Genomic DNA, 22,328 nt, shown 5'->3' on the forward strand with positions numbered 1-22,328 from the left:
AGATTGTGTGTGTACATGTGTGTGCTTTAGTTTTTTTTCATGCACTCTTGCAGATTGTGTTTTACACCCTCTCCTCTGTGTCCTCATGCCCTCAGAGAGGGCCCATTTAATCGGACTGCCCGCCTGTCTCCCAGCTCTAAGTCTGACTTCATTTTTAACAGGTGAGGTGTATTCACGTCGGTGATCTTGTGGATGAATTTAAAAATGCAAACGAGTGGTGAGTTCAACATTCGAACATATAACATACAGTAACACTTTTTGGAGCTCCAAGAGGATAAATGAACACTCAGTCCTCTGAACAAACTGAAGAGTCCTTCAGCCGGAAGATCCTTGAACGCCACGGGGAGGCATGAGGGCAGGATTTAAGGGCACACGCAGGCTTGTTGACACAGTGGGCTCCGAGGCAACATGTTTAACTGGAGGTTGCATCGTTGATTGCATCACCCTGTGCTAACCCTGATTTTTCCACTTTAACAAAGAGATCAGATTGTAATTATAGTTTAATCATGCCTGAATTATCATGTGAGCTAAGATGATGTGCAGTTTAGCTTCCATTTGACTGAAAGAAACTTTCCACCTCAATTTTCTTCACATCCTGACCTCTGCTGTCCAAAGAGATAAAACTAAAATGTGTTTGAACTTCTCTTTGGAATTATGTTTGGTTTTTTTAAAAAAAAAACTATTTTACCTTGAGATGCGAAACAAATTACTTTTATAAATGACAATAATTCATTTTAAAAGTGTGTTGGAACGGACTGATAATAAATCTACTTCATGGACAGATTTGTGTTGGCAGGTTAAGTGGAAGGAACTTAATTCTCCACGTCTGTGGCTTTATTTGTGTGTGGATGTGTGAGTTTGGTGATGGGAAGGATGTATGTGACCCAAGAAAGGGGGCAGAGCCAGCGCACAAACAAAACGTAGCCTGGTGCGTCGGGCTGTCTCCACTCTCGTAGTATCCAGCGTTTGCCCCCCCTCATCGAAAACGGCTTTGACAGAAGACTGTGATGACGCCAGCGCGCATGGGCTGCTGGAAACAAGAGATGCTCTGGTCACGCTGCTTAAACGGAGAAGCCAAGCACCTGTGAGCAGCCAGCCAGCTCCACATCCAAGGGAAGCTTTGATTACGCGTGCGTCCCCCCCATGGACCACATCAGAGAGGAGCTGTGCGCTTTGTGCTCCGTCTCTCTTCTCCTGGTACCCTTGCGTTTTTTACAGGCAATCCTGCCCCATCTGCAGCTCTGTGAACTTTAAAAACGAAGGATTTGATCAGTGCCAAAAGTGAAGATGTCCACGGCGTTCAGTGGCTCCCCGGCACCTAATCAAAGCTACCTTTCCACAACCAGCTATGACACGCCAGAGCCCACGGGGATGGAGCGGCAGAGTCGCCTGCTGCTGTTCGGTTTGTGCGTAACTATCGCCGCTGCTACTTTGGTCGGAGGGCTGTATTCGCTGCTCACTTTGCTCCGGATGAGGAACAAGACCTCCCTGTGTGTCATTGTCGCGTCCATGTCCGTGGACGACCTGCTGAGCGTGGTGCCCCTCTCCCTGTTCCTGCTCTTGCAGTGGGAGAGCGGGGCGGAGGAACTAGGGTCCGGCAGCCTTTGCACTTTGTCCGGACTTCTGTACGTGTTCCAGGGGGTTTCCAGCAACATGAAGGCTTGCCTCATAGCAGCGCACACTTTTTATGTGACCAAGAGGTTTGGAGTTCTTCAGTCCGTGCGCCGGCCGCTCAGGGTGATGTGGGCTGTCGCCGCGGTGTGGGTGCTCAGCCTGACGGTCAGCGTGCCGCCTCTGTGCGGATGGGGCAGCTTTACGCCGGCCCGTCTCGGTTGTTTCCCGGGCAGCGACAGCTTCTACACCCTCCTGCTCTTCTCCGTGTATGCCTTGTGCTTTGGCGGCTTGCTGTTTTTCTTCATCCCGCTCACGTACCAGCTGCTGTGCTCCACGGAGCTCCAAAGGACTTTGCTGTATCCCACTTACTTGGACATGACGAGGGGACTGAGCGGCTCCGCGCCTCTCTGCGATCTGCAGTCGTTTCCCGGCGACAGCTTCGACAAAACTTTCGGTGCATACAGCGAGCTGAGCCCCAGTTCGTGCGGGACAGAGGTCAGAGGGAAGGGGGACAGCAGCGGGCTGTCCCCGGGCTCTGTGGGCGGAGAAAGCGCAGCCGCAGTCGGGGATACCCCTGTGGTTTTTGCGCAAAAGCGCTTCTCAATGATTCTGGCACTTGTTCGGGTGGTTTTATGGATGCCTATGATGGTAAGCAACAAGGCCAGAGCATGGAACTGTAGACTAGAATGTGCCATAAAACTTCAAAAAAACAAACAAACACCTAAGGAATCTGAGCAGGAAATCATGATACACCAAACGGCAGCTTATTTGACCAAATAACGTATATTTCTTCTTAAGTGGCTTATTTATCCCCAAAGAGTCCAAACTATAAGAAATAAAAATACGCATTAGATTCTCCGTTTTCAGGGGAGCTGGTAGAGGCTGCATTTAGTTGAATAGATACATTTTCCTCGGTTTGAAAGCTATGTTATTTGCCAAATTAGTGCATGCATTTACATATTAATACTAAAAAGAAAATAAAGTAGCATAGCCCTAAATTCAGTTTGTCAACTTCTCGGGTTTTGCTTCAGATCTTAGTAAAATTCAAAGTGCTAAATGCAAGTTTTATTTTTAAATAGCCACTCCTGAAACAGTACATCTTTTGCAACACCTTGTGCTTTAACATTTACATGTTGTCAACTCCAATTGAGACACAAAAACACTGACATGGTCAAAAGGTTTTGAAGATAACCAAAGTCTGGATTTCTCTGATCAAAAATGCTATAAATTCACCACAATGACTACTTCTTTGGATAAGGAAGTTTCTGTTAACATTGATTTTTTTGTTTTAAAGCTGAATTTCTGAAAGATGTCTGCACTAATGTTTGAGATAGTTTTGCCTTTAAAACTGTATCTCAACATGGCCTACATCAAGTCGAATAAACTCCATAAGCTTGGGTCATTTTTAAAATTATGAGCAGGGCTGCACGATATGATGAAAACTCACGAAATGCGATATTAGTGATATATAGCGATGACGATATAACTTGCGATACATGAACAAATAGCAAAACAACCAAAAATATAATTTCCATTTCACTGCAACTTTTTAATTTAAATAAGAGTCTGAATAACTTAAATTACACTCCAAATGACCCGTGTCTATATAGGAGCTAAACATCTAACATAAAAGGGCTCCATCCGATTGGTCAACAACGTGAATGGCTCCATCCGATTGGTCAGCAACGTGAAGGGCTCCATCCGATTTTTCAAATGCATAAAGAGATTTATTTGATTTGTTGAATACTTCAAACTGCCATAAGATTGTTTTAGCACATTTAAAGTAAACGTTTATCGCAATTTTTGCTGTCTTTTGTGAGATGTGTATTACTCGGATTAATATTGCGATAACGATAAGTCCTCGATTTATTGTGCAGGCCTAGTTATGAGTCTATGATTTCACAGAATATGAACCTCTGTCCTTGAAAGACCTTCCTTCAAATGCACTTACTCATGCACCGTTCTCTTAAAGATCCACTCCAATGAAAACAGTGATTAGGGTGATTTTAACATATTCTTGTGTTATTTTTCTCACAATGGAGGACATATTTTAAGTAAATTCAGCCTAAAATTGCATTCTAAGTATTTATGTATGGAAATTATTGTGAGTCAGGAGCAGAAACATTTTATTTTTTGGGAAAAGCTTGATGCATCCATTTGCAGACAAATAGATCATGTACGTTATCATTTTCTGCATCTCAGGTGGAATCTGGTTTAAAACTGTATGGCTGGATAGCTCCAATATTGCTCTCTATTTTTGTTGCACCAGTGATATAATGTTGGGGTTGTGAGTGGCTGTAAGCTAGCGGGAGAGCTTGTAAACAGAGGGATGATGGGAAATAGGAGCGGGCTTAGTCCATATGACTCAGAGGCAAATTTCTAAAGAGCTACTTCGGCTCTGTAGAAACTATGTCCTGGAAAACAAAACAGTTTTCAAATTTTGGCTAAAAACAGCATAATCATAATTAAAAGACTAGTTGGAACGCTTTTTAAGAAAAGCAAAAAATTATAGGAATGAGATGTTAAGGTTGTGGTCTTAAATCTGACTGAGCAATTGCAGTGTCGTAGTTTCTTTTATCTATTAGTTTAGCTTGCCAAGTTATTGTTTGTCAGCAATTGTGCCTGAGAGTATTGTGCTGTTCAGCTCTGATTTATCCAGGCTATAAAGTTAAATATTATCAAACCTGGGACTGACTACCAGACATCTCTAATTGTATCTCATTTACTTGAAATAAGTAGTTCCAAAAGTACTGGTTTATAGATGGATGAGGTTGTCTCCTCTAAGAGTTTTCTTCTGATTGTTCTTTGGTAACTTCAAAGTTTTTTGTTCCAACTGAAGTGGATTTGGCATGTAGTAGTGTTTAGCCTCGATGTTTATTCTTTCTCACTATTGCATGGTCTGACCTTGAAGTGAACTTGCTTCTCCTGGGAAGATTGGCAACCATTTTGAATGTTTTTCACAAATGATCCACCTCATCTTTGACTGCTGGACTCCAACTCACTTCTAATCATTTCCAGATTGATCAGAAACCACCAAGGCTTTAAAGAACATTATTAATGTTTTTAGTAACATTATCATGAAATTGTTGGTGTTATTGTTTATTGCACCTGTTGCTGAACCATGAAGCAGTGATTTTAGAGAAAAACGTGGCACCCCTGAGATAAGATAATTATCGGATACAAAATAAGAGTTAGTGAGTCTCATGAAAAATGTATCAAAATACATTTTTTAAAAAGCAGAAAGACCCAGTTTTGGTTGAAAAGTCTGCACAATCTCTTTATTCACATATCTTCTGCCTGTCACTGCCTCATGCATTTTGAATCAGTGTCTCCCTGATGAATTCATTTCCTCTCGCCTCTTCTTTACAGACTTTGGTGCTCATGCGCCATGCCGTAACCGCACGCAGCTCTTCCCTGGAGACTTTGAGCTTTTTTCTCACTCTGCTGGCCCCTGCGGTCACTCCACTGTTTGTGCTTTCCGAGCGCTGGATCCACATGCCATGTGGCTGCTTCATTAACTGCAAGCGGGACTCAAGGCAGGAACCCTCAGGTAGATGATGATGATACTCTATCAAGTGCATTTTTGACCCAAAATAACAGTTAAGAAAGTTTTTCTAATGAGAAAAAAATGTCTAAAAGGTTTTTTTTTTTCATCTGAGGGGCTTGAAAATGCAATGAAAATTTTGTCATTTGCCCTTTTTACAGTGATAAAAAGAAGACTCGAGTTCAACTTATCCTTCCAACAAGGTTATGGAGTGTACAAGCTGTCGCATGTCACCAAGTGTCATGGCAGCCCTCTTATGGATAAGCCCGCTTATCACAGCCTGTTTAACTGTGACTTCACTAACACCCGCCTTGATGCACTAGACAACAGCGGGCTCTCCAAACTTGGCCCCGATTTTGATTTCAGCACCGCCTGTCAAGTGGACAGCTCTTCACACGCAGGCCTCCTTTTGGAGTCTGTGGCAGGTGAAGGGGAGGCGCTGGTTAAGAGTCCTCCTCATCCTCACGAGAACCACAAGGATATCAATGAACTTCGCTGTGTCCTTTCACTGCCTTCTAATCAAAAGGACCATCATCTCACTGACACCTCATCAGTGTTTGATGCTCCAGAGAGGAGGCTGTCGCACGAGGAGTGTCGGAAAATCGAGCTGACAGACTGGGAGTGGTGCAGGAGTAAATCAGAGAGGACACCCAGACAGGTACACTACTGTCCACGATGGTCACTTTATTAGTCCAATCTTCCAACCATTAAATGAAGTCATTTGTATCTGTCACTCTGTGGTTTGTGATTAATTGATTTTTCTGCGCACTGACTATCTATTGCCTTTCTAAAAATATCCTGCAGATGCTTTATCTTACAACAGATCATCAGGCGATGACTTAGGCATCATCATTCTGTATTTTTTTATTTTCTTGCTAAATAGGAAATTGAAGTTTTTTCATTGAAAATATTTGAAACCATAACTTCCAAGTTTAAACATTATTAGGATGTGAGCAAGTCTTTTAAGTGACTTCCTGTCTGATCTTTTGGTTGCTGATATGCTTCACCTTTTTTCCGATCTCCTAAATTCAAGCACATAGACAAGAGATCTAGTATAATCTTTCCTCTCCTTCTCTGTTTTTCTATTCATATATGTTATTATATCTGCAAAGTAGATTTTGATCAGGGGGAGCCACTGATGAAGATGTTATCAAATGCATCTTTCAAAAGCCAGAAATGCACCCGAGACACTGAAACCAGACAGGCACATCCAATTCAGCTTCATTTATTAGTTTAGTCTGCTGAGTTTACCCAGAGAAGGCAATGACAAAGTGCATTTATACTAACAAGGTCTTTATTAATGAAGTTTAAATAGTAAACCATATCTATCTACTAAGTATGCATGCCTGCCTAGCTTTGTTCACTCAATATCTGCTGCATAATGCATTACTGTCTGTCTGCCAAGTAAACCTCTTCTAATGACGCCAATTAATTCTTAACTATCTAACCAGTGTTCAAAAAAAGTCAAAGAGCATGAAATTTAACAAGCAATGCTCATCACAGATAGGTATGTTGTGGGTCTAGGCATCGTCGACTGATCATCTTTTAATCGCTTTCCTTTGTTGTTGCATCCCTCTGCTCTGGCGGCAGTAAAAGTGGGATTCTCACTGTGCTTAAACTCAGCTAAATTGTTAAATAAGGACAGAAGGCTAATGTTCTAATGATGTAGTGGCCTGGCATTTGCGGTGCAATACATACATGAAAGAGCAACCTCAACTGTGCAACAGCCACAGATGCAATCATTAAAACATGCTGGTGAATTGGAGAGGACCAAAATAAAAAGCTGTGAGTCTGTTGCGGAGTCAGAAACATCCACAGCTCCATTCAGCACACAAACAAATTATCATTTTTTCTTCTTCTCCATTTCCACTCCAATTATATGTTTAAATGTTTTGGTTTAAAAAGCACCACAGGATGGAAAATCCACAGAGCATGCATCTGCGGCTTGACTTTGGCTCTCACTATGCATCTTGTATTAAGTCAAAGATTCTCACAGTGCTGGTTTGTGTGTGTGAGCGTGAGTGTGTGCCCTACTTCTAAGTTTCTTACTTGCTAAGTTTGTGAATGATTTCTCCTTGGGGCTATTTTGTTGACTGGAGTCTGTAAAAGTGGAAGCATAAGTGCATGATGAACATACGCCAATTCACAAAATTAACAAAATAAATTAAAACATGGCCAAAATAACAGACATAACAAAACAGCTCTAAGCATCTCTCCAACATTATATCCCCACAAGCAGACAAGATATGAAGAAAAAAACAAACAAATCCAAACAAATATTTTATGCACACAAACAAAACCACTATGGAGACCAGAGGAAGTGGATTATGTTTTCTCCTGGTTGTGTTTTGGTCCCTATTAGGAAGACCAGATGTCATTACCCAGCATCTCTGCTCCGTACTGTCAGACCCTCTGGCCTTCTACATCCACAGGGAGAGGTGGAATTAGAGCTTAAAGACATATTTACCCTTTGTGTGACTTTAAAGTCTGTCAGCAAGCGCAGAGCTGCAGGTGCAGTCTCAAGCCCTTCCCTCAAGGGGCGAGGTAGCTCTAATGTGCATTCAGATGCTAACCCAATTAGTCCTCCGAGAATTCTTTCAAAACAGAAAAAATGAATACGTTCACACCAATTAATCTGTGTTGTGTGACATGGGCTTGTTTATTTATTTTTTTAATGCTGAATCTTGTGCATCTCAGGTGAAGCCCTCTTTTCCCTTGCATGTAATATATTTTTTAGAGTAGTGATGGTTTTGGTTGGTCTAATTGGGAATCCTACATTCCTTTGTGGGTTGGATTGATTTAGCAGTTTTAGTGGCCTTCATTCTCTTTTCTTTCTATTTACAATAATGAAGTCTCCTTAGTTTTCATTTAGATGAAAAAAAAAATTGTATAACAAATTAGAGTATACTATTTGGGTTCCCCAGTGAAAAACCTGGGAGGCTGGATTTCTGTTAAACCTAACTGAATTGCACTTTTGAAGATCTCATAGGTGCCTATGAAATGCTCTGGTAGTGCTTCCAAAAGTCTGAGAAAGCATCCAAGCAGACTGAAATTGATCATGGAAAGTACAAATTACTTTATTTTGGAATACTGTTATATAGCTAAATAAGGATGGGAAAGCTAAAGACCAACTCTTTTTAACTGAGCACATGTAGAGGTTAAGACTGGTGTGTTTAAAAGTGGTTTTAAATTGAAGTGAGCAGCAGATGGGCACTTCGCACCAGCTGCAGTTCTGAAAGATGTTCTTTTGCATGAAAACACTTTAGCAAAATGTAGTACTTCTTCCCTCTGTGGGTGTTGTGATAAAATTAAAAGGATTTACATGTCAGCCTTTCTCTTTTCGGTTTCAAAGTGGAACTGAAACAGGGACTTCTCGCTGTTTAGAAGCAAAGAAGCAGCAGGGATTGAGTGCAAAAGAGGTTGATTTAAATAAGTGTTTACTTATTAGTATTGAAATGTTCAAGTGTTGCAAAAATACTTCAATCTTTTTTTTTTGTTTTTTATGATTTTGATGTTTGACATGAAAGACCCGATGAACCAGTATTTGGTGCTGTAAAGCCCACGACATCAAATAACTGACATTAATTCAAATTTTGGGGGAATGTTGTTTTTTTTAACTTTGATGAAATCCACAAGAAAAATATTGATATTGCTTTCCATTTTTGTGTTAGCTTGGGCCTGTGAGGGACTGTAAGCAAGCAGGAGAGTGTAAACAAAGAGATGATGGGATGTCACCAGAGGCTGTCTTCCGAACCAACGGTCCTGCCCACAAACTCAGAGGCGAATTTCTGATGAACCTCTGCCGCTCTGGAAAAACTATGTCATAGAAAGCAACCTTTTTATTATTTGGCCTAAAAAAAACACAATTAAAATTAAAAGACCACTGGGAACACGTTTAAAACAGCTCCAAAGATGATCGGAGTGGGTTTTCTAGTAAACCAATGACTCAAATGCACTGAAGATTATATAAAAACAGAAACAGCTGACTAACTGAAACTGTAAACCAGTAAAAGAAGACTGGGAACATTTTTATAAGTGATCAAAATATGATTGGAGTAGACTTTTAAGATAGTTAGATTGGGCTGCCAACTTATTCTCACCAATACTGAGTTTGGTTAGCTACACCACATTTAGGTTATGAGACATTTTCAAAGTAATTCACAAGTCATGCTTCCAGAAATTCATGCTGAGGAAGATTTTTCTTCTGTTGATGCATTTTACCTTCTAATTTTTGTTCACCTTTTTTGGAGACAGTTCATCTGCATTCATACTGTGGCTGAACTAACAAGGTTCCCTTACAAGTGAACTGGGACCCTTTTTTTTTCAAAATGACTAGAGTTTGCATGTTTGATTGCTTTGTTGTCATATCGAATGCAGCTGTTCATTGGCAATGATGCATCCAAGGCCCGTCGTTCCAAAAAAACCCTCAGTTGTGCACTCTGGCAATTATGTGCAATTTGGCATCAACATGCATGGATTTGTTGTTGCTCTGCCTGATATGGTCATGGCTAAGCTTTTTGGGTCAAACAAAAATGTCATGCACACTTTGCATGCCAAGATTCGTTGAGTGCCGTCTACTGCCAAAACCTGAAAAATATCATCTTTGTACCTTAATTTGCAAACCCAGCAAGTGCAAACTGAGTGGAATAGTGACAAAAATGAAAAGTAAAACTCGACTGAGATCATGTCGGTTGTAGATAAAACACAAATAATAATTTCTGTGAATATTTTCCAGCAAATCCTTCGCGGCCATGAATTGTTTTCCAAGGTAGTGATACTCTGAATTAAAAAAAAAAACTGTTAAGCTTCATGTGACAAATTTAGAGTTGGGAGGTTGCAAATGCCGATCATTATTTTGTTGTTGTTAAGGACATTGGCAGCTCCTGAATTGTCAGTTGTGGCAGATTTTCTTCCATTTCAGAACCAACACAAAGCATGATGTGAGTGTATAAGACCAAATCCGTTAAAATCTCTTTAAAAATACTTAAATGGATTACTATCACACAGTTATAACTGATGCTGGTGATCTTTTCTATATCATGTTTGTATCTGCTGATTTTACCTCTAAAATGATATGTTTGCAACCACTTGTCACATCAAGTGATGTGATGTAAATGCTTTTCTTTGAGAGCGTGAAGTTCAGTGTTTGAGACAGCTGATGATAATAAGGAATCATCCTTATATTTGTGCTAAAGTCAAAAAGAAACTTGTTTTTTTGTATCTCTGTGCGTGTGTGTGTGTTATTTAATTTGCTGGGTGTTGTGTTTTTGTTCCAACACTGCTCTCTGTGTTTCTGACTTTCATTTCATCTCTTAAAACAATGGGAGCACAAAGGCAGGAAAACAGATCATCAGAGAGGAGAGGAGACAGAAAGCTTCATTGGTTCTGTTACTTAACACATTTGCATTGAATTCATTTGAAACATTAAAAAAGGCCTAACAAGCCTCTACACTGATTCTCTGCTATCATATGCCAATCATTTTCCCCATCTAGCATTATGCCTACGGTATTTTGATGACAAAAAAGGAGGTGTGTTGCTTAAAAATGGATGCAAACTGATGAGTAGGTCAGAGGAATTATGGTTGAAGCAACAAAAGTAACATTTTTATGCCTTTGGAGTTTTTAATTTTTTGGCAAACCTGACAGATCTGCATTAAACTTTGAATACGTGGAGGTCTGTCTCACATCAGATTTCAGCAGAGACCCTCTGTTGCAACGTACGCTAACGAGTGGAGCATAAAGCATACATCTCTCTGCACTTGAAATGAAGGGCAAAATCCATCTCTAATTGCTTGAACCATTGGGTATCAGAAGCAAAGGAGGCACTGGAAATGATTGGAGTGTACGTATCCTGACAGTATCGTAAGATAAGACAACAGTACTGTACTCTGATCACTATGGTTTGACAAAAGTAGAGCAATTTTTGTTTGGTTTTTGATAGCTCCGTTCCTGGTTTAACTGGCAACGTGCGTTCATTGACCGAGCGTTTTGTACGTAGAGGCCAAAAAAACGATTGTGGACATCAAAAGTGCCAATAAAGCCTGACAGTGAGTAAAGCTGTATTTGTGCTTTGATGTCAGAATGACACTGAGGCTATTGGAAGCCTGCACAAGTGTCCTGTACCTACCAGCAAGTAATACGTTGGTCTGCATTGCAAAAAAAGGCTACCGAAAGCAACAGTGATAGCTATAAACTGTGAAAACATGAACCAAAAGTTACTGCATGTTATTTCAGCTGAGATTCAGCATATTTTATAACTGCTGCGACTTAAAAGAGAGAAAGAGCTGGCCATTGGTAACAACGAAGGAAGAAAAAAAGCTGCAAGCAAAATACTGTTTATTGTTCTAACATCATGGGCAAACTTGATTTGATTCCAATCTGGCAAATGTAATATTTATGTTGCGCAGGGGAATCAAGTGGGCCATTCATAGCTGTTATGGTCTGACTGGCTCCATTATGTTTCCAAGAAGTGCGAGCTCTGAAACCGAAACCGACAACTCAACTCGCCTAATTGTGGTCCTAATTATAATGACTTTCCTGCTTCCTGTAAAACCAAGAGACATCTCTGCTCCCTAATAAATAATGTTTTGTGATCAATATTAATTATTTTTTCCTCCCTTGGACTTTCTTCCATGTTTTTTTGCAGCGGTCATCAGGTGGGCTGTCCATTCCTCTATGTGCCTTTCAAGGAACTGTGTCTCTGCAAGCACCTACAGGCAAAACACTCTCTCTGTCCACCTACGAGGTCAGCAGCGATGGGCTCAAAATCTCTCCAAACAATGCCAAGAAGGTAAAGGACCCTAAATGGAATTGCTTCTTATATGAAATCCTGTAATTCTTAAGCTACGGACACGCCGGGTATGTGACGCAGTTTCAAGAATGTGCTAAACAGTCTTGAACGCGTATTTAGCCCTATGATGTTCGCATTGGACAAGCAAAAAGGGTTTTCTTCATTTTCTTTTTCCACTGTTTACTAGCTCATGTCCGCCACCTACAGTTGGAAGAGGCTTGATGCAAAATTTCAAAGCGGTGCAAATCTTCCTCCAGGCTTTTTCTTTCACAGCTCTTTTCTAACATATGAAAGAATTGGTGTCATATAGTTCCGGCAGGGCACAAACAGCAAGTATTAATCTCTCCTTACTGATCGATTTTTAAACAGTTGGCACATCTGTGAATGATCACATCACTTCCAAATCGAGTCCCCGATTATTTAAAGTTTGACCTGGTTTAACTGGCGTTCATTGACCGAGCATTTTGTACGTAGTGGCCAAACAAACGACTGTGGATATATAGAGTTTGGAGCGCGGAAGCCCGAAACACGCATTTACGTGCATTTACATAGACTTTTCATTGGAGGGGGTTGCTTGAACACACGTTCCCGAGGGGGGTGGGAACATAGCTTCAGTGAGGAGCTTCATCTTTTCACACACACACATGCAGAAAACTTCAAATACATTGTGAGGCATGGTAGATCCTCCTGTTGTTGTGGGACACATTGTAGTCTTTGAATCTTGCAGACAATTCAACTACAGATGTCTCTTTTTGTCCCTGAAGGCTGCGAATTGTGAGACAAAGAAGGGTGGATGTTGCTGCTGGTTGCTGAGAAAATACAAATCTGCTCTGCAGCATTTATTGCCAAGAAAGTCCCTTTTAAGGATTTTTAACATTAAATTTCAATTTAAATGTAAAATGCTGAAACTCTGTTGCTGTTTGGAGACATGAATCTCTCTTTGTTAAAAGTTGTACTAATTCCTTTACAATCTTGCCTTATTAAAATTTTTAATGAAAGAAAAATGACTAAATTCTTAAGACTATTCTATATCAGCAGTTTTTGGTTTTAATTTTGTTTTTGTATTGGTAAGCATCTTGAGCATGTTTTTAATATTTTTCCAAGCAAAAAAATCACATTCATAAACTTCCATCCGCATGCATATTTTCAAAACATTCTGCCCTTCAGAGTCTGCAAGGTCCACATACTTCAACGCTGAGTGCCAGTACTCCTATCATGGTCATTGCTGCTGGAGGCATGCCAACAAAAAGTAAACGGATTTATCAACAACAAAAAAAAAGCAAAGAAAAAAACTCCTACAGAGACTGAGGCCAAACTAGTGATTCATAGCTAAATCTGAATACACTGAGAGGAGCTGGCAGCAGCTGGAACTGTAATATACATATATGGGTTCAAGTTGATGACAAACAAAATGGGTGTAAATGACTTAAACCTGGCAAAATGAAATATTAATAATTGATGGGCAGAAGAGGGTTAGTTTGAAATTAGGTATGAAGAAACTTATGAGACAAAGGACCCAAACCCATTTAACACTTTCACCATAAAAAACTACACTTTTGCCAGGGAATTTTTACCTGATATAATACACCCCACAAAAAGTACTTTTCATAAAATATAGATCAAAACATGACAACACATGATAAATTAGAGTGGTTTTCTTTTATTTTCAACGGTAGTTTTTGTAACAAAATGAAAAAGAAAAACAGGAAATTCCTCAAAACGTGCTCAATTTGAGAACAAAAAATTCCTAAAATATAAAAAAATGATACTAGAAACTTGGTCTTTTGTCCACCCATTCCTGGGAAATGTGAAACATTCAAGGTGAAGGTACAGACTCCTTGACACGCGACATATTGAAATTCATGTAATTAGTTTTGCACGAGTTAAAATCACCCGGCGACAGTGCTCAAGGTTAAAAATAACGATAAGAAATAGAGAAATAAATAGTTACCCATTTCACTGTCCATTTTTTGAATGTTAAAAAAAAAGCCAATCAATCCATTTTTTTATTTTCTTGTTGTAACGTTTACGTTTTTTGTTAATCTGAAAATTATTTTGGTTTGACTGTAAAAATCAGACTTGAATACCGTAATCTAGTTTGTTGGGGGTTTTTTTTAATGGAAAAGGAACCACAAGTTCCAACATTTTGGCAAAGTTTTGAACATGAGAAACTGCCTTTTTTTGTTGGAACTTTTACTCAATTACTGCATCTATTCAAGTTTTTCAATGTCACATGAATTCTGGTTGAAGATTTGTTTGATATTCAAATCAATTCTATGAGCCCAAATATGAAACTTGATCAAATGTATTCTTAGCTAGACTATGACTTCCTCTAAACTTTGGCATTTTTTTAAAAAAAGGAATGACGTGGCCACCTATGGTTTCAGGAAGGAAAGTAATTGATTTGAGGTACCCTTTTTTGGGTATAAGTAACTTATGTGATCAGTATCTTTGCTTTACAGGTGGAAGTGTATCGCTCCAAGTCTGTTGGCCACGAACCCAGTGCAGACGACACAGCGCCTGGAGGCCAGGCTGCAGATGTGAACGTCAGCTGCGTGGGCATGGAGATGGGGATAGGGGCTGGGGTTGGCGACACCAACGTCAAGATCCACCTTGAAGTCCTGGAAATTTGTGACAACGAAGAAGCCATGGACAGCGTCTCCATCATTTCCAACATCAGCCAGTCATCCACTCATGCCCGTTCACCGTCGCTGCGTTACTCCAGAAGGGAGAACCGCTTTGTCTCCTGTGACCTGGGTGAGACAGCGTCCTACTCCCTGCTCATCCCCAGTGCTGGAAGCACAGAAGCAGAGACCATCAATATCAGCATACCTGACACTGTGGAAGCCCACCGGCAGAACAGCCAGCGGCAGACACTGGAGAGCTCAGGGTATCATGAGGATATACAGTTGCTTAATGAGGCTTACAGAAAGCAGGCAGGGGAGGGGGAAGAGTGACTTGCCCACATTAAAAGGGGCGGTGCTCTCTGGAGGACGTTGGTAGAGCCTACCAGACAATATAATTTGCGAGAAAAATAAGCTACTTACTCAACTTTTACTTCTCTCCCATCACTGCTGTAATCGAGCTGACAGGTGACCCGAATAGAGACTCATCTGAAGACTTGTACTAGTCTGTTTGCTTGCACTTCCTGTTCAGGAAACACGATGAGAATGCACGCACCGTGCACTCAGAGAGAACAGATGCCACAAAACTGGGTTAGAGTACAAAGACGGAAAGGGCAGGAGTTCATCAGTATTCCAGTCAGGAAGTTTACCATATGGCTGCCTGTCATCATGGGAGAAATACAGAATGAGAAAAATCCACTTAGATGCTAAAAAGGAGGGGCAGAGGGCTGATCACATCTCTGATATGGAGGAGAGCTCCTGAGGTGTTCGTCACGGATGACGTTTACAGCAGGCTCTGTGGTGGGGAGGGGTCTCCTGACCCGTGTGTGTGTGACTCATTCAAGTGTGCGTTGTGCATGAGGATGAGACGATCTGCTGTGATGCCAGTCAGCCACCACAAGTGTTTAGTAGATGTGAAAAAAAAACAGATTGAAAGATTTGTTGACATGAAAAGTCTGAGGAGAAATGTGAAAAGGCGACCGAAGGCGATTCTCATGAAGAGCAGGATTTCAGCCTTAGACACGCTCATTGCAATTCCAATGAGTGACTGTGCATATTTGATTTAGGCAAGCAGCACATGAATGTATATTACAGAGCCACTTTGGGGATCATTCTCTGCTCGTTCAATGCAGTTTTCATGCAATCATTAAGTCACCAGGACCTCCTGCTTTCAACATGGACACATTCCTCTTATAGCTTTGTGTTATGAAGCATTATGAAGGTCAAAATTGAAACTTTATTCTCTTAGATTATATCTATTTATGTATTTATGTGAAACAAAAAGCATTCAAATTATACTATAGGCTAATTTTCAGATGAATTTTGTTTGTTCTGTCATAGTTACCGTCCTTCGTGTTTTAGCTACATCTATTCTGCGTGAACTTACTATAATTTAGCAACATTTTTAATTGTCCTGCAGTACTTTGGCTGTATTAGCCTCATATTTTAAACTTTACTAGAAAATTCCTCTAACAGTGTTAAATTCATATTTTATGTGTTCCAGGACATGTGTCACCTGTTAAATTTTGCCAAAGGTTGTTAGATGAGTAATATGTCACCTCTGCAGGCAAACAGAGAGAAACACTTCCATTACCTGCAGCACAGATTCTGGTCAAAAAATGTGCATAAAAACATATCCAAGACGCTGTTATTGTGTTATTATTTCATGAGTTAGGACTTATAAAGCTGCGGCACTCATATTAAATGTTCAAATGGGATTCCTTATTACAGAAAACAATAGAAAATTAAGCAGCAGAATTAGCTTCTTTGGAGCTTGACCTTGATAGTATTCAGCATAATTGGATGTTATGTCCTTTGGATATATTCAGTATGACTAACCCGAGCTGCATGGTGCTCTTGTTGTGCTCAAAGCATTTTAAATCAATGGGGAAATGAAATGTATGTTTTTGTTTTTTTAGAAAGTTTTAAAACCACTGAATTTAGTTCATGTACAGTAAGCTAAAAAGGCATTATTGTGGGACAAAATGACAGGATAAAAATTTAATTGGTGATAAATGTTGCATGATAAAGTTACAGCTTCCAGAGATTTGAATCAGCAGTTTAACCTCTTTAATAGAGTTTCTCTAGTATTTCTAATCTTTGTATGTGGAGAAACCGAGAAAAAAATATATTTTACTGGAAAAAGTCATGCACAAGTGATTGTGGAGAACCCAAAGGCAGGATACAGAAAAGAAGCTTGATGGAAGCATAAAATAATTAATACATGCATGGCACAAAAAAAAAAAAACTGAAAGCAACAAGAGAGAGGATCTAAAATGAAAGACCTCAAAGCCCTGTATAACAGACAAACCAAACCGAGAGGCGGCTGTGCTGATTACAAACTCAAAGTGATCACTGGAGAGAAACCAAACCTAAATAACTAAATTAGATGAGTTGAACAGTGGTGTAGCAGTTAGCATGTTCTCCCTTAGAGTTTTCTCCAGGTAAATTGACCTCCTTCCACAGTCCACAAAAACATGTTTTATAGATTTATTGATAAAGGTAAATTGTCCCTTAAGATAAGAGTTTGTATGTGGCCTAGCAGTGTACCGGTGAACTTTAAGGTTCTCCTCCCTGAGGTAGATATAGGCTCTAGCAACTCGTGTGACCCAGCACAATGCTGAGCAGGATTCAAAACTGGATGAACTGAAATGTTAATCTAGAAACAGGTTGTTGTTTTTTTAAGGGATTTAAAGGGACAAAACTTCACAAAACATATACATTCCAGTGGAAATGTTGCCTGACTGACATATTTCTGACACATTTTTGGATCTTTACTGAAACAGTACAGAAATTAATGGCCTTTAAATATAAAAACTATTTTCTTTAAAAAAAAATACCCCCCCCAAGCTTTTTTAAACGTTTGTTTTTTATTAATTAAAAAAATCACACTATTTTTCTTAACGTGTCACGTTCAAAAAGTTCTTTAAATGTTTTGCTCTTCAAACTATGAGATTGACTTAAAAAAAGGATTTTTTATGTACAATTGATTGAGGTTGTCATTGTTGTCTGTCTGAGCTTTGTATTTACTTCTACAGTCTTTTGAAGTTTAATTCATAGTAATTCATACATTTAGATTGATTTTTGTTTTTTGAAAACAGTCAGAAAATGTTTCAAAAAGGCCCTTAGTAGTTGTCTTTCAATAGGAAAAATGATGTATTTCAGGGATTTGTCCATCAGTGTGTGATTATCAAGAAATAACCACTTTACATAGGCTGCTTGTGTAAAAAATAACATGCTGCATAAATGTCTGTTTATTGTCTAGAAGCAGAATATAGAAGGGTTTAGAGAACTTTGAAATAAAGCATGGATGTCTTCCATCTAATAACATGTTTTATTAAACAGATACACTGAGAAAGAGTCAAACATGGACATAATAGATGAGCAAACATTTGAATAGTTTCATGTTTTCCTATGAATCAGTGTAGTTTGGATAGAGTTGTCTCCAGTGCAATAAATACAAGGTAAACTGTTCTAGAACTAAAGGGAATATGAAAGTCTGAAACAAATAACTGTCTTCTTCCCTTTAATGTCAAAGTTTGCACAGAAAGCTTCATATAGACATACTGGTAGCTTTAATTTTCCGTTGTTTTTCTATATTTTGTTCTTTCTCAAAAGGCTTATTTCAAATCTCAAAGCACGTCTTTGAAAGCAGCCCACTGAGATATTGATGGATATTGTGAAAAACAACAGTTTTAACTGTCAAAAATGTAAATAACTGTCTCAAGCACCAATTTCAAGATCGCTTCTGAAATGTTTTTCTTTCTCTGACAATTTTTTCCCATTTTTAAAGAAGAGCAAAATATTGATTTAATGGAAGAAAAACTGTTTTGGGATGAATTAGACTCAAACTTCCCACAGTGCAGCTCATTTAATCATGACAAACAATTACTGTGTTCTCCAATCTTTAAAGTACCATGTTTAAGTGTCTGTGGAGACTTCTCCATTTGTTTAATTTGTGATTATATCCCTAAAATGTGTCTCTCACATAATTACAAAGACGGATTTCCATTTATTTAAAAGCAATGGTGCATCAAATACTATTGAATAGCGGATCTTAGTTTTAGTTTCACATGCGAAGCTCCTCTCACACCACATTCACCTCTGATTGGTGCAATGTGTGTCATGGCACAGCACAGATGTCTGTTTCTATTGTAAAGATAATATTGTATGGTTGCTAATCACAAACACATACAACATGAATAAACAGATAAATGAATAAAACATTGTTTAATAAATAAACTCTTGATAAATTATTTAAAAAGAAAGACCTTCTAGTTTTGATTTCTTGTTGAATTTAGAATCACTAAAGAGCTCATTTTGCATTTTTTATTGAAAAAATTCCCTCTTAAACAAAGTAAATACAGCTCAAGTAAAGACGTCATTGTCTACTGTTAAACTTAATTGATCATTTTAGCAATTTATTGATTTTGGTCATTTTAGGGCTAGTTCTAACACATAACATAAACATTAAAGGGGCAAAAGGTAAACAGATAATCATTGAAGTGGTCCTGATTTAGGGGCTGTCTGTAAACTATTTAAAAATAAAGCAAATTTAACAGGATTTGCATTCACTTACTTCATTTTAGTAAGTTAGGTAAACAAAAGGCACATAAAGATGGATGTGTGTGCAGTGGAGAAGAAGATACATTCTGAAAGAGCTGTACTTTTGCCATGACGCAAACAACAGAAAATAATGGCAAAGAAGCGGAAAAGAGCTGCCCTTTCTCCAGAATGTGACAAGATTCTGTAGGTAACACCATGGTGTCACAGTGCAGCAGAGCCGGGAACAGTCATGGTGGATTTTTGTCATCTGACCGCAACCTTTTGTGCCCAGACAAGAGTCATCCTCTAATGTCCCTATAGCGGATGAATCCTTTATTGTGGTTATGCAAACAGCAAGAGCTGTCAGACTGTGCATCACCAGTCCTCCTGAAATGTATTGAGATTTCTGCAATCTCAAACAGATTTTACATTTTAATCTTTGCAGTTTATTATTTTACTCAGTTTGAAGAAGATTATTTGTGAGCCATTATGGTATCCTGACTTGCAGCTGTTTAGGTTTTGTTCACAGTCTTTATCTTAATTAGTCATTATGGCCCGCAGCAGCAGTCACTGACTGCAAGGACCATATTGTTTTCGCAGTTGGAACGACGACTTCGCCGCCTTTCAGCGAGAATTTGACCCCCGCCGCATGCTCGAAAAGTCACCAAAATGTGCACACACCTGGGATAAATTGCAAATGAATTTTCCACAAAGTCAACGTCACCCCCCCGAAGACGATGACATCACGGCCAGCGATCCCGTCAAAAAAATGAATGGGCCGAAAATCGCGTATGGGGCCGAATAAAATGTACTTAAAAAAAAACAGTCGCGAAACCAAGACACACGTGTCGGGGATATCCCAAAGATGTTTTGAAATCATTATGGGACGGCCGCACGACCTACGGCTTGGCGGCCATTTTGTGGCGAACTCTGAGAATTGGCGATTTTCGTGTTTTCCCACAATATGGGGAAAAGACACTTTTGTTTGAAGGATTTTCACGCAATTGCACACACTTGCTGCCAGCTCCAGTCTACAAACACCCCAGAAGTGTCGTTGACCTTTGACCTTGGGAAAAGGCCGCCATCTGGAATTTTCTCAAAAAAGCACCTTTAGCACCATATACAAAAGAAAACACGTCGTTGGAATTTTCATCAATCGTCTCGTAACTTTTCGGGCACCAACGGCCAGCTACTCTGGACAAAATGTTGGAATTAGAAGTTGTAGATTTTGAACGGCGTGCGCGTGGCGAGCTAGCAACCGTTGCCATCTTGGCTAGCTCGCACATTTTTCTTCGGAATGTCGTGAAGAGGAAATATGCGATTCATTGGCCCGCGCTGAACAAAACGATGCTACGCACGACAAGATCGATAAAGGAATGTGGGCATGGTAAGCAAAAAAACGTCGCAAAAAAATGTGCCGACTCGGCAAAAATGAAAATATTCGGAACTTTTTTTTTGAGAATCGACTAACGAAACTAATAACCAACGTTGGGCATCAATGGCAAGCTACTGTGGAAAAAATGTTGGAATTAGAAGTTGTAGATTTTGAACGGCGTGCGCGTGGCGAACTAGCAAAGTGGCGCACTGTTATAACTCCTATGTTTTTCAAAGGACTACTGTGAAATTTGAATGCATGCATTAATGCCTCAAACAGAATACATTGAAAAACACTGGATATGGACATATAAGGAATGTGGGCGTGGTTAGCATAAAACCACTGTTGCTAAGGACAACAAAAAGTTTACTTTTACCGATTTGTCCGAAACTGACGTCAATTTGTTCGTCCTCCCGAGGGGACCAAAACATAAAATGGTTGCTATGGAGATAAAATCAACAAAAAAGCCGCCATTTTGGAAAAAGTGGGTTTTTTATCAACTTATGACATATAGCTGTCACCAATGGAGGAATGTGTTTTTCTGAGTCAGTTGATGATGCTGATCGCTATGCTAGCACTTTTAGCCACATTACCATAGCTAGCATAGTTAGCATAATTAGAAAATGCCGTTTTTACTAGCCTTTATCAAAAGTGGGCAGTGAGGGCGGTGAGGGAGACGGTGGTGCGTAGAGTTGGGCGTGGAAAGCGGGTTGCGTCTGCGGGCCATACAACGCCGCTTGCGGCTTTAATTTACAATAGTTCCTTCAGAATTCCTAGTATTTATCATTTTGTTTAATTAGATGTAAACGTGCAAGACTTCCTACATAAACCAGTAAAAAAAAACAAAAAAACACGATCACACTATTGACCCAAAAACTGAGCAGTTTCTTACAGAGTTAACATTTTAGAACAGACAGCGTGAAGAAATTATTTGTGATTTAGAATATTTATTATTTTTTTGCCCACCAGACATTATAGAGGTGCTCATTTTACAAGGAAGATTTTTAGGAATTTTTTAATTTGTGTTAGTTTCTTTTTATGGTTCGTCCCATTAGTATCCATATGAATACGGAGGATTGCGCATTGTTAGTTGCATATTCATGAAAAGAAAAACAATATCTAAACACTAAATGTAAGATATATCAATATGGTACACTATTTATACATGTAGTTGTAGGGTAAGATAAGCTAATTATTTTCCAAGAGTTCAGGTACATCTCCTGTCTGTCTTGGGAGAAGACCCCTCCTATATGTGGACATCCCTGAGGTTTCTTCTTATTTTTCCCCTGTAAGCCATTTTTTTAGGAGTTTTTCCTTACTGAAAATGAGAGTTTAGTTTAATTTAGTTTAGCAATCGGGTCATGTATTTTATGACTGATTTTATGTTTATTATACAATTAGCGGTATGAAGCCCATTGAGACAACTATTGTTGTAATATTGGGCTAAATAAATAAAACTGAATTAAATTGAATTAAGTGTTTTTCTAATTAACCCTTTTTTCCATTCACCAGTTGTTTAGTATTTAATATTGAAATATGTTGGTGCTAAAATGGTTTTGATAACCTTTGTCTTTGAAATATGCACACACCTTTGCAAATATAAGTCTTCACATTATCTGATTGTCTCCCGTCTTCCTTCCATTGTGCATGGACCTATTTAAATTGTTGTTTTTTTTAATTCACTAAAAGTAACCTCTGCTTAACTTTTATAGAAATTTAAAATGGTATTTCTTTTGAAATTACAGCCCAGTTCTGACTTCTCTACATGTGATGTGTGAAAGCCATCTAAATCGCAGAGACAGGGAAAACCAATCACAGCGCATTACGTCATCACTC

At 39.2% G+C, this 22,328-nt stretch overlaps 1 protein-coding gene across 1 annotated transcript; it reads left to right on the forward strand.

The window, feature by feature from the left end:
- The first annotated feature begins 875 nt into the window (after positions 1-875).
- gpr149 (G protein-coupled receptor 149) lies at positions 876-17,897 on the forward strand. Its single transcript, XM_004075617.3, has 5 exons — positions 876-2,262; positions 4,984-5,164; positions 5,320-5,816; positions 11,805-11,948; positions 14,411-17,897. The coding sequence occupies exons 1-5, from the start codon at positions 1,288-1,290 to the stop codon at positions 14,903-14,905; spliced, it is 2,292 nt and encodes a 763-aa protein (XP_004075665.1). The 5' UTR covers positions 876-1,287; the 3' UTR covers positions 14,906-17,897.
- The last annotated feature ends 4,431 nt before the right edge of the window (positions 17,898-22,328 follow it).

Source organism: Oryzias latipes, chromosome 13 (assembly GCF_002234675.1).
Source record: "Oryzias latipes chromosome 13, ASM223467v1".
In the NCBI taxonomy this organism is placed as follows: Eukaryota; Metazoa; Chordata; class Actinopteri; order Beloniformes; family Adrianichthyidae; genus Oryzias; species Oryzias latipes.

Bases quoted from the DNA above. Each gene is read 5' to 3' on its own strand.
- gpr149 (XM_004075617.3), top strand. From the start codon at position 1,288: ATGTCCACGGCGTTCAGTGGCTCCCCGGCACCTAATCAAAGCTACCTT. The intron at 2,263-4,983 runs GTAAGCAACAAG...TCTTCTTTACAG, and splicing joins TTTTATGGATGCCTATGATG to ACTTTGGTGCTCATGCGCCA. The intron at 11,949-14,410 runs GTAAAGGACCCT...TTTGCTTTACAG, and splicing joins CTCCAAACAATGCCAAGAAG to GTGGAAGTGTATCGCTCCAA.